The sequence below is a fragment of the Chaetura pelagica genome, unplaced genomic scaffold (genome assembly GCF_000747805.2).
Source record: "Chaetura pelagica isolate M959 unplaced genomic scaffold, ChaPel_1.0 scaffold477, whole genome shotgun sequence".
NCBI classification, from domain to species: domain Eukaryota; kingdom Metazoa; phylum Chordata; class Aves; order Apodiformes; family Apodidae; genus Chaetura; species Chaetura pelagica.
The window spans coordinates 856,879-873,737 of record NW_009953956.1 but is presented as its reverse complement, the minus strand read 5'-3'; the positions used below and the strand labels follow the sequence as shown (position 1 = coordinate 873,737).

Here is a 16,859-nt window from a genome sequence, read left to right as displayed (position 1 = left end):
TTCACTTTTGGTGCAAACAATGTGGAGATCTGAGTTAAAGTTATTTTGTATTTGAATTTCATAAATTAAGCACTTGCACAGTGGTGTCAGATGTTGGCTTAATGGAAATCTTTCCATCATAATCAGTAACTAATTGCTTCTTTTTTTTCCCCCTTTTTTAGTGTGGAATTGGATTTTAAACAGCAAGAAGATAAACTACAGCCAGTTTTGAGAAAACTTCATCCTATTGAGGAAACTCAGGTTGCACCTTTGCCTTATTCTCAGGAGAGCTACTCCTCCACTCCCAAGCAAAAATCCAAAACTGAATCAAAAAAGCATGGAAGATGGAAACTCTGGTTCCTTTAACCCAAGTCCATTACATGTGGAGTTCAAGGCCTTCTTTGAAAAAATATTTGGGATTCTATCAATCATCTCTGAGAGGATCTTGGCAGACTGAGCAGCGTGAGGGGTCAAGGCATCGCTGAGCATTCACTTCTCACCCTATGTACCAAAAAGTTCTTTGTACCTAGGAACTGAGGTCCAGAAGCAAGGAGTTAGGTAACACCTTGCCAGCTTTTATTTGCAGTTCACCAATGTGGGATGTAAAACCTGAATCGAAATTTGTACCAAGAAAGTAAAACTATTCCCTCTCTCCCTCCCTTTAGATTGGGAAGTGTCACATTCTAACCTGATCAATTGCAGGCTGTCATCCTGTGCACAGCTCAATGTCACTGTTGGGTCAAAGCCTTCTGGGGGTTTGGTTTATTGTCTTGAAACAATGAGGGGGGGGAAAAAAATAGCAAGCAAGCCTTACGTTTGCAATGGTCTTCAGTTTTACAAATCCATGTTGATTGGGGAGTGCAGTTTTCAGCACATAGATCCTGGACAAAGCACAATTTTTCTTGTGGTCCAAGACCAAGAATAATCTCTACGATGTGACTCGGTGTATATTTGCCTTCATGCAATGTAGACATCAGCCAAGCTACCACACTGGACAACACACCATAATTCCTAATTTAACTATGTCCTCATCACCAGACAAACAAGTTTGCTGCTTATCTCCAAGGGGCAAGCAGCTAAAAACCTCCTCACGTCAGGAGAAGCCTTTAACCACACCAAGCTGACAGGGTCAAGGCTACAGGCTACCTGTCCTAGATCTCACTTTGTTTCTTGGTACCCAAAAGGTCCTAATGACACATTCTGGCACAAATTAAAAAAAAAACAAAGCAAAACAACCCCACAAACAGAACAAAAGCTCTATGGATTGTTGGCATTTGTCATCATTTAGTATCTTTTTGTTAACACAGTCTTTGGAAAACCTCTCCACTCTTGCAGAAGGCACCAGAAAATTTACAGTATGCATCACACTTTGAAACCTGTCTGGAAGGAGCAGTAATTTCAAATGCTATTTATTTACTAAGCTTCTCAGATGGGTTTTCCCAACCTATTTGAATTTATATCTCAATCTAGTAAATGTAGTTGCTGACCAACACACTTAAGAGATGCAAAACATTTTTTTTTCCTCTCTTTTTTATTTGTTTTGTTGGGGTTTTTTTCGTGACTCTTTACAATTTTGCTCTGAATTATAAACTGCAATTTTCCTTTCAGCCTTTGCTATTGCCATTAAACTTGCATCTCAAATGACCATTTGTGGACAAATTTCTCATGCTAGAAGTGGCCAGGGAGTGAGAATCTTGTTGCCTTTTATTTTTTTCCAAGGATTTAAGATAAGTCATACAGAGTCATGTTACTAACTGGTTTAGTAAGAATTGGGTTTGAAACTGCACACCCTGCAGCATCAGTAAGATAAAAATTCTTCAGCCTTTAGGTGGAAGAAATGCCATCATTAGCAGAAAAGTTTGCACATACTAAAAAATGTGAAGTGTTTTCATTTACACTGTTTTTCCTCTTAGCTCAGCATCCACTCCATTACTGCAAGAAAACTGGAGGAAAACAACTTATTTGTTTCTCCCTTAAAGCAGAGAGCAAGAAAAGGAGGTTAAAATGAGAACAGAAATGCAGAAGGTCTCTTTGTCCACCTCCAAATAAAGTTCAGCATGCTTTAATGAAAACAAAAAGTCACCTTTGTGGTGAAACTTCAAGAGGGCTACAAGTTCTTGTACAGAAGCAAACAATACCCTGAAATACTTTGGTGAAAGCTGAAGGTTTAGATAAGGGGATCCTGTGGACCAGGAAGGAAGTGCAATTGTTTCATGTGGCAAAAACTTGTTTCATGCATTTTATACCCTTTTTAATTGAAAATATCAGTGTTTACAAGACAGTCTGCCCAACATGTTCTAGAAACCCAAGCTTTTCCAAACAAGAAAGTGTTGTGGTTTTTTTTTTTTCCTAAAAAGAAAGAAATATCCAATATGGACTTAAGAAACTACAGCAGTATTATTATTTTTAAATAGTGTTAATAATTAATGAACTCATCCCTGTTACCACGCCTAGTGTCTGGGGAATTTTTAAAGAAATTAAATCAAGCATCTCACCAATGGCAATCAACCAGTAGTGTCACCCACTCAGCAGCTTTTCCCATACACCCTATTCTAAAAGGTTCTTGTGTGCAGGGATCTGACCCAAAACTGAACTGTTTTCCTGTGTGGTTACTGACTCCTACAGAGACCAGTATTCTGTCATGGCTTCAAATCAGAGAGGAAAATTCACTGGTGAAAATATATGAGAGCTAAAAGTGAAAGTTCTCCCGGCGTGTTCTGTACATGGCCAGGCTATTTTCTTAAGAAATTGCAAATTTTTAATTTTTTACATTTTTTTAAGACTGGAAAAGCTAACATGCATAGAGTCTTGCTTAAAATGACATACCGTGTTATATCCTACCATCCAATGTAATTTGTAATAAAATGTTTTTGCAAGTGTGTTAAATGTATCATATTGTATTCCCTTTAGAATCACTCAGGCTCAGGTTAGACACGGAGAGAAAGACCTAATATTTTAGAGCTTTTAGTTAGATGTGACTGACAAAGCTGTTTTCACCCTACTGTAGATCTTCTAAAATGCAGGTGGGAGGTTAGAACAAAGAAAATGCATCTTCACTTCCAAGGTGGCTTTGCCCAACTCACAACACCATGCACTTCCACACACTAATTTGCTATATGCACTTCCCATTATCATGCTTTAAACTACTTTTTAGTCAATAAATACTGCAGTGATTTTCTATTACTTGCTGTTTTCTGAGTTGGTACCATTTCCATTGAGCAACAGTTACATTCTTTGTTTTAGAACTATTAGGAAACACTACTCATGTGAGCTTTACCTGTTTTCTTCAAGAAGAAAAAAAACCAACAACAAACAACACTGTAAAAATAGCTTAAAAATCAGGATAACCTGAAAAAAATCATTATTAAAACTGGAAAATCCTACCATTGGTACAAAGTGTTTGCTGTTTCTTGCTTAAGATGCAAAACCCCCGTCTCTGCTTTTATTTTTCAATCTATGTTTTAAAGGTGAAGCATTTTTTTTCAAAATTAAATAGGTTAATTTTCTATGAATGCTTTCAAATCAAGCAGGCTGTTAGATTATACCATTCCTTTAGCACCCTGTATAATAGCACACCTCATATATCTATTATTGCTGGGATTTGCTAGCTACAGTTATCACTGCCATCCTGACACCCTTCTCTCCTAGCAGAATGAAACAGATTGCACAAAACAATTCCTAGTGTTATTTCACCATCCATGATATACAACTTCTTAAAATAACCAGAGTGCTAGAAATTTGCTGTCAGTTTGTTTAGGTGAATGCAGTTTGGTGAGAGAAAATCTGGCAGGGCAGACCCGTTCACCACATCCCTGAGATTACATTTTACAGTCAAACAAAAACCTCACTGTAGGTGATGGAACAAAATCATCACCATCACTCAAACACCACCTCAGGAGGTTTTTTTTTTAATTTATGTTTGCAATACATAACTTTAAGTGTTTCTGCAAGGTAAGAAACCATGCAATTGAATAAACAAAGAACTCTGTACATCATGAAAGGCTGGTGAAGAAATGAAGCTTCCTCCCCAACACTTCAGAACCCAATAACTCTGAACTTGACAATTTCAAGGCACAGAAAGACAATTTCCGTCATCTACCTTCAGCCCCTAAGTAACTTCAGCCCCAGAATTCTCTCCTGGGACTCTCAATAACTCATATTTGACTTAGACTCCCATTTTACTGCCTTCCAGAAAGGCATCCTGCCCTGGAGACGCCAAGAGATGGAGAAGCCACCACTGTCTTGGATTGATGGATTCTATGCTTTTTCCAGTGTTCCCTTCACTCATCAGGGCTATTTCACTACTCTGCTTCCCACTTCTCACTCTCCTGTGCTGCCACCAGCTCCTCCTCCTTTGACACATCTTCACCCTGCAGAGAATCCCCCTTCATTACCACCCAGGGCACCTCTCAACCTTTCCATTAACCTCAGAGGGCTTCCACATCTCACACCACAGCTCTGTTAGAACAGAGGTTTATAAAGAGTGTGAAATTAAAGAAACTTGACTGACACCACCAAGGGATTATGCATCTATGTGTCTGTCCTGCTACCTAACAGAAATGAAGTCTTCTCTGGGACAGGAAGGACTGTGTGTGCCATCATTCACCTGAGCTCTGCAAGGAGGATCCTCAGAGGAATACTTCCTGGATCAGGATAATGGCTGATCAGTCTTGGTGGGCATTTAATTCATGGCTACAGGAATAAAGGCAAGATTCTCAGTATTTTTGGTCCAAGGTCCTTGTTTTACATTTAAAGTGTATTAGACAACATTAGGTTTTGGGTGAAGATGACACAGCTAAGTATTTCTTCAAAGGAAAAACCTACCATCTTTAGACACCAATATTGCCATCTTGATATAAAAAAACAAGTTGCCACATCCTTTATTTTACTTCTTTTGAAAAACTACTGTTATTTGAACTACACCTCCAGAAGATCCTTCCTTTTTAAAACTCCTTCTTTCTATTCATTCTAATACAAGTTCCAGGTAATCTGGAGTAGTATTGACAAAAGTTAACACAATTTCAACCTGATTCTGGCCCAAGTGCCCTCAGGTTACACTTGCATTTTACTCTTCCTACTTTGCTGACACCACAATACTGAATGGTTGCTGGTTGATCACAGCAGGGTTCCTTCAGCAACAGACTCAAGTCTAAGCCAAGAGAAAGATCTCCTTGAAATGACCCAGTTCTATTAACACTCATTCCATAATTACAGTGTGCAGGTACAGTAATTTCAAGCTGTACTCATCATCACCCTGGATATTTTTCACACAACTGCACTGAGTTAACACACATACAGGAGAAGTTTTCCAATATAATTCCATAAAGGCAAAAGGAATCATTAACATTTTAAAATATCATCTAAATCATGTTCATCAAAACAATAATTAATTCACATCCTGACTGTAACTGAAGAAGTTTCCTCTATGCATGTCTTAAAAGACTACACCACCAACTGGGGGAAGAAGTAAAGTTTTGTATCCCTGTACAGGAAGATACTAAGATCTCTGTATAGGAAGATATTAAGGTATCTATTCTTCATGTTAGTAATATTTCTGTGGTGACACAGAGTAACACTAACATATAAACCTCCTGACTTCTTCTCACTGTAACAGCATCCCAACACTAGCCCATTCTTCAAGAATGATCTCTATAACCATTTCTTCCTTCAGCAATGGGTCTGCTCATCCATGATCACTTCATTACAACTCAAACTATTCCTGCAATTCAAACAGATAAAAGTGGAATGCACAAAAAAAGTTAAATGGTTGACACCCTAAAGACAAAATAAAATGGTAACACATTTGCTGACACAAGAACCATGTTGCCAGTAAATGGGACAGCAGCAGATGAGCAAGATATGCTGAGGAAAGAGACTTGTCATAAAAAAGTCAAATATTTCCATGCACAATTACACAGAGAAATCAAATCAGAAAGGGGAGATAAAAAAAGAAACTGCGGACTCAGACATATCTGACTAACAAACCCTATTTAAAGAGAGAAGTCAGTGTATGGAGCCAAACTGAACCCAAGCAGTGCAGAACAGGACAGCTACTCAGGCAAAAAGCTGGTCCACTTTGACTAGTTTCCTGTATAGTACTTGTCAGATGCAGGCACCAAAGGAGGAACACGGGAAAGACAAACCCTGTCCCCACTTTAGATGTCAACAGGCCTCATTGGTTTTTTTGTTTACACCAGTATTAAGGATATAGCTGAAAAAGTCAAGCTTCAGGCTCTACTCTTCACCATTTGATTACTGCCCTATCCTAGTTCAGTTCTAGTTAAAAAAAGGCAAGTAAATGCTTTTAGAGTCAAGTGACAGGTAGTGCAGTAACACACATGCACGTCTTCAACTCTCACACTTTCCAGCTAGCTAATTACAAATAACACCCCACTTTGGCTACCACAGACATCCCAGATCTGGGCAACCACCTGGCCACCAATATTTTTAAAAAATATTTTTTCTCCCCCTGTGTAAACCACAGAGGAACTACAAGCCAATGTTTTACAGCTTACTGAACACAAAGACAGTTAGAGAAGGTTTTGATTGCTCAGGGTCACCTGAGATTTAAATCCTATTACAGCCAAGTTCCAAAAGATGTGACGGAGGTATTTAAGTTTACATCAAGAGACACTTACTATGAGCTCTGAATCACGTCCCATGGAAATGACTGTTCTGTTTACTGTCCTCAATAGCTTTTCCATGATTATCTGGACATGTCGTTGTGTTGGCCCCTAAGGAAAAAGAATAAATTACTGGTAACTAGATAGAACAGACACCAGCACAACTGAAGCACTTGTGGTTGCCTTTAAATCCACCCGTCTTCTGGAAGTTAAATAAAACATCACCCACTGCTGTTGATCAAAAGCAGAAAATTAGTCTCACATTTCATCAAACACCATGCAAAGTCTATTTATTAATACATGTTACTGATAAATTAACATGTACTCTTACAATTATTTAAATGAAAAGCAAGTTCCTGGAAATATAGCAAAGCTTATGACATTTAGTTGCCTAATGTTTCTATCTTCATAGCAAAGCTTATGACATTTAGTTGCCTAATATTTCTAAGTCATTTTACCAGTATCAAAAGCCCACAGGCACTATCAAACCTGGGGCCTTTTCTGCATCAGCTCAGTTAAAAGAAAGAGAAAAGCAAAGCAAAACTTTGCTTAAGGAACTGCAATCTTCATCAATATTTTCACATTAGTGCTTCTGTATTAGAAGTCATCTGTCACTGCTATTGAAAGAGTAGATCAAGAAATATTTAGTGCAATTGACTTCTAACAAGTTCAGGAACCTCATGCAGAACGATGACTACAGGAGCTGAAGCCAAACACATGACAAGGAGAAAGAAACAGATGGAGTTTTCTCCCATCTTTTACTTAATCAACAGGCTTCTTCAGAGTGTTCATTGCTCTGATGGAGAAGACTTCAAAAAAAGGGCCATGAGACAGAAAGGGGAAAAAATTCCACAGCCAGCATTTCCAAGTGCTTTCCCAGATAATTATCTAAATAAAGCAGCCTCCTTGTGTTGCTTCTTGACCAAACATTCCAATGAACTACTTACTTTCTTGCCTCTGGATCTGGAGACCAATCCCTGTCTCATTGTTGGATTATGCTTAACTACCAGAGGCAAACCTGCACATGTGAAAAAGGCACTTGCATATTTGAGGAGCACTCCCCCATCAGAACACACACCCACAACCACCTCCAATAGAGGTTCTTCCTCCTGCACCTGACAGATCTATCTGCCTTTAAGATGAAGCTCACAATTCTGCTACAAAGAGCACCTCCAGGGCAGGATGCACTCATCTCAGCCCCCTGCTCCTCTCCATCTTCCCACTCTCCCTGCTTTCTCTCCTTCAAGTTCTCAGTGACTTCCTCCTCTCCTGCCCATTTTCAATTTTACTTTACATGGCTCCTCACTTGCAGTGTTTTCCTCTTTTCCTTGTCCCCTTCCCCACCTCCCTGATCCACCAATAAACAGATCCCTGTTCCCTGCAGCCCTCTTGCAGCTGGCCACTGACAACAGATTAGCCCAGGAGATGGGGGAGCTGCCAGGGAGTTCCTAGCAGGGAGAGAAATGCAGCCAAGAAAGAGTGACAGGAAGCAGCCAAGCTGTCAAAAAAAAAACCAAAACCCAAACATTTTTTTTAAATAACCCACTCTCTGAGGCAGTCACACAGAACTACTTTGAAAAAGAAACAAAAATCAGAATGAACCCAAAAGCTTCAAAGGAGATGCTAGATAGGATGTGAGGAGCTGACCCTGAGGTCCTTTCCAACTAAATGACTGTATGATTCTGTGTAGGACTGAAGGTTCAGGCAGCAGCCCCAGACTTCTTTAGGAAGGCATCAAACCACTGCAGCTCTCCAGCAAAGCACCAATATTTGCATATTTGTGTGAAGTCAAGAGAAGACAGAAAAGGGACTATTATGCCAGCTACACATCTGCAAACCAGCCCTGGGCACTGCACAGGTTCTCACATGCAACTGTCTCATGAGTTGACATCCTGCATGGAAAGAGAGCTAAACTAGTTAAAATATTCATGCAGGAAAAGCCATCTGCCAATTCAGGTTCTTCCTTACCACGCTGGAGAATTCTACTATGTGTCTTTTAATGACACTTCAAAAAGCTAAACAAGTTTGCTGTGTGGACAAAAGGGTATGTTTAAAAAGGTGTGTATATATGTGTATACACACACATCCCAACACGTAGTATCAATACAATTTGAATGTGCAGTCCCCAAAATGCTCACCATGGAAAAAAAAACCCAAACATTTTTCACTTGGCAGAGGCTAAACGATTTATAAAGAGAAGTCTGAACACCTAAAAATCTGTATTCTACTCACTATCTGACCAGTGCCTGAATAAGTGTTATTGGACAGCAATGATGTATTGGAGGTGCCTCAGGAGCAGCAAGGAACATCCTGAGATGTCACACAACACATCCTCATCACTGTTCCCTAAAAAGATGACTTAAAAGAGGCTGGCTGGGGGAGGGGAGGGCAAAGGGGAAAAAGAGTATCTAAGTCATCAGGAGTTACCTGCTCAGTAAGTGTTAAACATCAAAGATACTAACCACATCTTTCTTGTAAAGCACTTCCAGGATGTTACTCAGCAACTGGCAACAAGCCTCCAAATCTTCTTGTCTTTCCAAGTGATACTTCAGCTGATCCGTCATGGTTGGCAGCAGGATCTCCCTGCAGTCTGCACACAAAAGGTAAGGTCACATACCCAGCTTCAGAGACCTTCCCTGCCCAAAGAGCCAACCTGCTTCAGTGCTTACAGAAGACAAAAAAAAAAAAAGAGTAAAATTCATACAATTTCCAGATTTCCAATCACCAGCCCAAAATACATCTTGAAAAAAGCTAGAAGCAAAGGAAAGCAAAGTCATTAAGTTCAGAACACTTGGACAAGCACTTCTCCCCCCTCCCCAAAGTACTTCAGGGTCTCACCAGTGTCCACAGCTGAAGTCAAATGCTACATTGCCTGTTGGCCCATGAGATCTCTAATTACACAGTACCTGGGAAAACATGGATGAAGCTCTTGACAGTCTCAAAGACTTGTTTTTTTTAGTGATACTACACAAATTGCTTAGACCTGATAGCATCCGGATGGCTCATGAGGCTCTGTCCTTAATGACTGTATCATTGTTCAGAGATTATTTTCAAACAACAGCTGAAGTCCCTGGAATATTCAGAAAGGCTCATAAGCACTCAATTAAGTCTTTATTTATGAGGCTTTCAAATAGCTGTGGAGCAGTAAATATCACTGTCCTGAGCACAAGTAACACGGAGACCACAACAGGAGGCACGAGACTGAAAAATAAAAACTGGAGATTCATCTCCATTAAGAGGGAATGATCCCAGACTGCAATGTGAAAGCACTTATTTAGGGCTATACCTGGGGCTTCCCTGAGAAGTCAAGAGGGTAAATAGCTCAAGGTAACTCTTTCAACACTAGGAAGGCTTGTCTAGGTAGGGGTAGAGTGCTACTCAACAGTGGCAGCTCCTTCTGCAACTAAACACTCCCTTTAGTGATACATACTTGGTCTCTGTCCTTTTGCAGCCAGGACAGGCAGGAGTTAAGTAATATGCACATTGGTGCTGAGAAGCCACAGGAAACACCAATAGCTCAAGAACAATGAAAATCTGGATCATCAAAAGCTGGTGACTCTGGCTTTGTTTCACCATAATCAGGTACCTTTACTGGCTTCAGCTTTCACTGAAGAGACATCCAGAGTCAGAACGTGCACTTCCACCCTCCACCATTCCTGATGAGCCCTGTCAGGACTTGGGAGCTGCTGTGTGGCAGGTGCCGAGGTGTCAGTGCTGCAGAAGGTGTCCCTGCAACCAAGGACCCAGCTGCACTGCACAGGTCCCATGCAGGTGACAACTTCCAAACCCCTCCTCAGCAAACACTGAGGCTCAGCTGACTGCTGGCTGCAAGGCTGGGATGGGCAAGGCAGTATCCCCAGTGCTGAGATTTGTCCTGCAGGTACCAGAACAACTGACAGCTGGGAGGCAAAGAGGTGCCAAGGATGAAGAAATCAACACATGCTTAAACTGCTGGGTTTTGGCTTGCAGTGCCAAAATTGATACAGGCATTGCAAGCTCAGTGCCAGGGTGGAAATTACTCTACTTGATGAGTCTCAGTGCTAAGTGCTCAGGAGAACTTGCATTTGTCACTAAAAAAAGAAGGAAACAGGATGGATGAGACAAAGATGGACTTCATAGGAAACAATCTCTGCCCAAATTCTGCCAGAAACCTTCAGCCAGTGCCACAAGGTCCAGCTGCAATGACTTCAGTCAGCCTGGGGACTCCCAGGTCAGCAGTGATGGCAGCCTGAGCAGGTGTTACAGGAGCAGCACTTCCCAGACCCATCCCTACAGCAGGAAACTAGCACAATGACCCAAATCCTGCTCCCATCAACTGCACAAGGGGGAAAAATAAAAGTCACTGATGTAAAAAAGGATCAGAAAAACCCATGCTAAAATGCAGAACAGGGAGCATTCCATCTCAGCAAGATGCTAGAGAGCAACTGACACTGCAGCATCCCCACTCTGCCTTGTAAGCTCATACAGGAAGGATGAGCAATAACAGTGTATAAGCACATCCACCTTCTGGCAGTTCAAGAGAAATATTCTTCAGCCTCAAGGGACCCACAAGTGGGGAATGCACAAGGGGGATCACATTCTAAGGAAGTACTTTAGTTTTTCCAACTAAGCATTTTTCTATGTCATTGCTTCTTAGCCATTTCACTTCCAGCTTTCTAGCTCAACAAGGAGAAAAGTCAAGGTGCATCTGTTGAAATTCTTGCCTCAAGAAACAGAATAGAGCCTGCAATGTATTTACATGGGGAAATAGACCTAAGGCATGACTTCATCACACCCCCTCATGGTCACTTCCATGAGGTGGCACAGAACGGAATTACAAAAGTTTCAAATCTAGTAAAAAAGAAACACCTTCATCAGAAGTTCCTGCTGGTCATTTAAAACTCCACTACCCTAAATCTACACAGGTCTGAAAAGTGAAAGGAGTTGGTGATCTCTGTGAAAAAGTGGCTAGACAGAATTTACCTCATTACTTACCAGGATACTAATTAAATGATCTAAAGCTATACACAAATGATGTCTCCAAGCTACTCTAATATGTTAGACAATGAATGTGCATTTAAGGTAATATTCTGCTGTCACGTTTCAAACTAACCTTAGTTTAAAACAAACCCTAACAAACACCACAGCACCTTCTGAATAGAAAAAATTCTGAGTGAGGATCCAGCCATTACACACAGAAGGTTTTCCTGGTATCAACTCATCATGTATTATGTATAATCACCATTTTATATTCACTTTAAACTTCTGCCTCTGAACTGCTCCAGCCCTGACCACTACCTCCTATCCCAAAAAAGGTCCCCTTCCTCCCACAAGTACTCAGACTGTTCTTACATGAAAGGAATCACCAGATGGATGCAGGTCAAAATTAACTACTCATTTTCTGTATGAATTTCAACCCAATGAATTGTTTGGTTCAGCTTGGCCTGTCTGTCCAAGAGATGCTTGTGTTTGCAGCCTTGTGCCCCACGTTTGTGAAACCTCCCTGCATGTTGTTCCCTCAGGTTTTGAGTAACTTGGAAAGAGCAGATCAAGAAATAAAGCCCACAAAACAGTGGTGCAGCACCCTCACCCAATGCAGGGGAGAGAAATAACCCTGCTGCCCAGCTGCTAAGCACTCCAGCAACGACACAGGAACGTGCCTCTGCAAAGCCTGTCAGGGGAATCAATCTTTAATGATTTGCAAAGGCCCCTAATTAGAGGTTTGAAAATGTTTCATGTCCCTGTTAAGCCTCACTAGTGGAGCACAGTCAAAGATCAATTTAATATCTGCAAGCATGCAGAAGGTAAAAATTGCAGCTGTGTCACCTTTTGAGTTAGATTGCCTAGAGTAGGCTGTAATCAATAGGGAAAGTGCTCAGGCTGAATTTCTAAGAAAGGAAAAACTAATTGATTTGTCACACTACTTCATTTGGAATTACACAACCTAGACAAAAGCCCGAGTTCCCTTGGGGAAACTTGACAACACTCCTCAGTTACCACCTTACAGTCTCTCTGCTTTCCTCAACAACTTGTGAACATCTGCTCTTTGCTTTGTAGCTGTCAGAAGTTTTAGAACATGGGAGGATAAAACAAATCATCAAGGGGTGCTGGGTAGTTGAGAGAAAAATGCAAATGCTGCCCAGATTTAAAAGCAAACAGACAAAAACCCCACCAGAAAAGTCCCATAAACCACCACAAATTTTTAAACAAACAGAACTATAGTAAAATGCTCAGTAAGATGCAAGATTTTAAGTGCATCCCTTGCTAAAAATATCTTGAAAAACACTGGGTTGATCAACTGTTTCTAGATTACACACAGAGGAGGAAATGTTAACCTTCAGCAGCCTGGCCACCACAAACACCTCCCAGCCCTGATTAATGGGAAACCTTGCTAAACCCCAAGCCTATAACATCAGTCTCCTGCTCAAAAGCCACTCTGGAGATAGCTCATGAGCATGAGGCACAATGATTACAGACAACAATCATTCCACATGTGCTCTCTGCTGCACCAGCCCAGTGATGAATGTCACAGGAATGTGCAGCAAGAATAAAGGATTAATCTTTATCAAAGGATGCTCAGGAGGCAGGATCAACTTAGAAGCATCCAAGCAAAGATTTCCAATGGAATACTGACACGGGAACTACACTGAAGCTAAATACATGCAATACATTCTTGTCAATTTAAAAGCCTTTCATTTGGAGGCACACTGACAAACAGATTTTATGGTTCATTTATTTAATGCAGGTGAAGAAATCAAACCTAAGTGCAGTAACCTCACTTCCTCCACAACAGTATGGACCCAAAGGTTCTCATTTTACTCATAATTAAATAAGAACTCTTATCAATGCTATATGCTGTCTCCTAATATTTAATAGAGCAACAATTTCCTAATGGAGAAATAAGTGCACTTCCTAACTAGTTCAGAACACAGCAGTGACCCAGCTCGTTTGGCAATTAGCTGGAAGTCATTTGTAAAACAAAGCAACAGAGAATTCAAACTACTCCATGGGGCAAAACCAATCAGATAAATCATTATTTACATAAAACCAACATTCTGAAGTTTACAAGGATAAGACTGAACTCCCAACCATAAATACTTACATATTTAGAACTGAAAACATGCATTAGGTTATTATGAAGCTGTTCCCTGCTCATTTAGATATTCACACTTATATTGGACATCTCTTCCAGAAGACTCCTAGACCACGGAATCTTTTCAAGTGCTAAGCTCAAGAAATGCCTCCTTTGTGTCAGGATTTCAAGTGGGGACTTTTTGGAAGGCAGAGAGGGACATGAAAGGAAGAGATGTAGAGTTGGTCTCAGTCAAAAGTCTGCTGCTTACAGAGGAAACAGGTCTTGTGTGCCCCAGAACAATTCATTTTAGTTCTGGTGGTAATAAGTGTTACTTACTTACACATGCACTTACTTCCATATGGTCTGATAGTTATTTCTTATTAAATTATAATTTATTCATATTTATCTTATGTTTAGGTACATACAGAAGCTACTATGCACAGCATATGTAAGGACATGGCAATATGCTTGTCCTCACAGGCTGGGCACTGGAGAGAACTCCTGCAACACCCCAGACCAAATGATCTTCTCAATGACCTTCCAGGAAACTTCTCCTCACAAAGACCAAACCCATGGGTAACACAGGTCTTCTCTGTGAACAGAGAAAAAGCCATTGAGCACATCATGTTGGGGATTGTTTTCAGTGCTCAAGATGTAGCCTCACTCTTCTCCAGCACAAACCTCACATTTATTTTGACAAAACCAAACTAGATTGTTGATACAAACTGAATTAAGCTGAAGGAACCCTACTGAAAATAAGTAGGAGTTCTGCAAGAAGAAAAAGTTACCTTGAATTTCAGAAGGAACCATGCAAATGGAACCCAATGTAACCAGAAAAGAGGTGAACAAGTTTTAAACCCTCTGTTTCACATCCTTTTTTAAGGGGTATACAAACGACACCACCATAGTGCAGTCTCATCCAAGGTCCCAAACTCTTCAGATTTCTTAAAGATCACTGAACCATCCACCACTCAACACAATGTCAATAAACCATTTCACACACCAACCCCCCCACCTTATCATCCTTCAACCTTCACAAATTCATGTTGTTTTAAACTTTAATTCCTTTGGAGAGAAATATAATTCTTCCTTGACTCCTCAAAGCACAGGAGAGCATTTTTCTCCACCAGAAATACATTGTTGAAGTGCTGTTTGATTTTCTGTATATTTTACAGCTGTCCATCAATTCCACAACCCTGCACTGCATCTTGCTCTTAGGAGAGAACCTCATTTCTGCAGCAGTTGTTGCATACTCGTATCAAAGTACTGCCAATCAGTTACAAATTACTGAATCACTGAGGAGGAGGAGAGGCAAACTAGTAGTACAAACTTAAACCCACAGAGCAAGGGAAACAAACAAACAAATCTCAATTTAACAAAGGCTGTGGCTAGGGGTTTAATTTCAAGTGAATTTTAGTGTGTATTAAAGATTCCCAGCACAACTCGTTCTCCAGACACAAGCTCTGTAAAGAACAACCAGTGGCAAGAGAAGCTTTTAAGATAAAGCTTTTTTTATCAAGACAAAACAATACATACCTAGATGAGGTCAAGTATAATCACAGAGAAAGGAAGGCAGCACAGAGTGAGCTGTGTTCCCCACTGGTCTGTCAACAAAACTGGACTGAATTTAGATTAATGATCAATTTACATTTCTCAGGAGCTCAGTGATGTTGGACTATACCAATTGCTGCAACTAAACAGCTGAGGTTGACAGGTTTAAAAAACAAACCAGCCACACACAATTTCTCCACAGTTTCTCCCTCCACCCCTGAAAATGAAATTGGTTGAATAAGGGAAGACAAAAATCAATCTAATAAACACACAATGTGCCCCTATAGCCTTCCTCAGGAGTACTTTGTGTAGCCACCATTTTTTGTTTTACCTGAATTTTCTCAATTTCCTCTCAAGACAGTCAATACCTTATATTACTGACTTCTACCCCAAAGACCTTGCAACCAAAAGAAGCCAGGAGAAGGAAAACTTACTACACAGACAGCTGAGAAGGAATGAAGAAGAGGAGTAACACTGATATCTGTTTCTGAAAGAGCAAACATTACAATGGTCTCAGAGAGACTAGTACCATTTTACCCAAGCCCCAACAGCAGCAACACCATCAGAAATCCTTGTTTTTATTCTTGCAAACCCTGCAAATCAGAACAAAATCATTTGTCATGGCTCATAAGGGCTGAATAATTTCAAAAGATCTCAAAAGTGGAGATCAAGCTGAACTGCTTTTGGACTCACTGGTGCAGTATGTGGTGACAAGGTAGACTCTGGTTCTGAAAGATTTGGTTTTACTTCACCATCCACCACTGCAGGCAGCAAATTTATAACCTGTGCTACACCCTGTTGCTCAAGTGGGACTGTAACTGCATTGAAGGCTTCCTTCTGGAAAAGCTCCATCTCTCCTCTGAAAGGTTCAGAGTCTCCAGGATCACTATTTTCCAGTCTGAATCTTCATTAGACTTTTTATTTTTAAAACCAACTTTGAGGTTTGAGCTTGCATGCAACATGCATCATGTAAGCCAAGTCATTGTATAGGTATTTGTTGTAAATCAAACTTAGAGAACTATTGCACATTCAGCCTAAATAACAAGTGCCAACAAATATAAAACTTGCTCTTTGAACATCATTCTTAATTGTTACTCATGCAAAATTAGAAGGAAAAACCCAAGTGGAGAAATGGAAAGAGCAACAGTGCTTGGTTCCACAGTTGTTGGTTGCACATCCAAGCAAGATCCCACCTGTTAGCAGAGCTGCTGAACTGCACCAGGCACAACCACCCACAGCTCTGTGAAATTAAGGAGCCTAATAGATTGCAGCATAGATTGTGTTGGCTTCAAATTTGTTTGCTGACTGGAAAAAAATAAAAGCTGCTAGATCCAGAGAAAGCCACCTAGGTGTGGTGAGACATGACATGGTCTGGAGTAAGACCTGTCAGAACAAAGCCAACCCACCACAAACATCCTTTACGTTGAAACCAGGAAAGTCTGTTTTATCAGCACTTTGCCTCACATGGTCCCAGCCTTTCTGACCTGACAGAAGAATCCTTTCAAATTCCCTTCATCATTGCACCACTATTTGCTCCCTCATTAATTTCTGCTGATGGCACATAAACACTTAGCTTAGGTTGGTTTAACCTGCTGTTATCTAGAACTAGAATAAAATGTTTCACCTCAGAGGACAAAAAAACCCTCTGTAAG

General features: G+C 40.5%; 2 protein-coding genes across 2 annotated transcripts in view; one reads left to right on the top strand and one right to left on the bottom strand.

Annotated features, from left to right (window-relative positions):
- FAM196A (family with sequence similarity 196, member A) overlaps positions 1 to 345 on the top strand; it is a 28,513-nt gene extending 28,168 nt beyond the window's left edge. Inside the window, exon 3 of the mRNA XM_010001869.1 lies at positions 162 to 345. Within this exon, the coding sequence (XP_010000171.1) occupies positions 162 to 345 (184 nt within the window). The remainder of the gene's footprint in view (positions 1 to 161) is intronic.
- DOCK1 (dedicator of cytokinesis 1) overlaps positions 1 to 16,859 on the bottom strand; it is a 298,906-nt gene that overhangs the window by 203,328 nt on the left and 78,719 nt on the right. Inside the window, exons 27-28 of the mRNA XM_010001879.1 lie at positions 9,065 to 9,192; positions 6,618 to 6,713 (exon numbers count right to left, since the gene is read on the bottom strand). Coding sequence (XP_010000181.1) covers positions 6,618 to 6,713; positions 9,065 to 9,192 — 224 coding nt within the window. The remainder of the gene's footprint in view (positions 1 to 6,617; positions 6,714 to 9,064; positions 9,193 to 16,859) is intronic.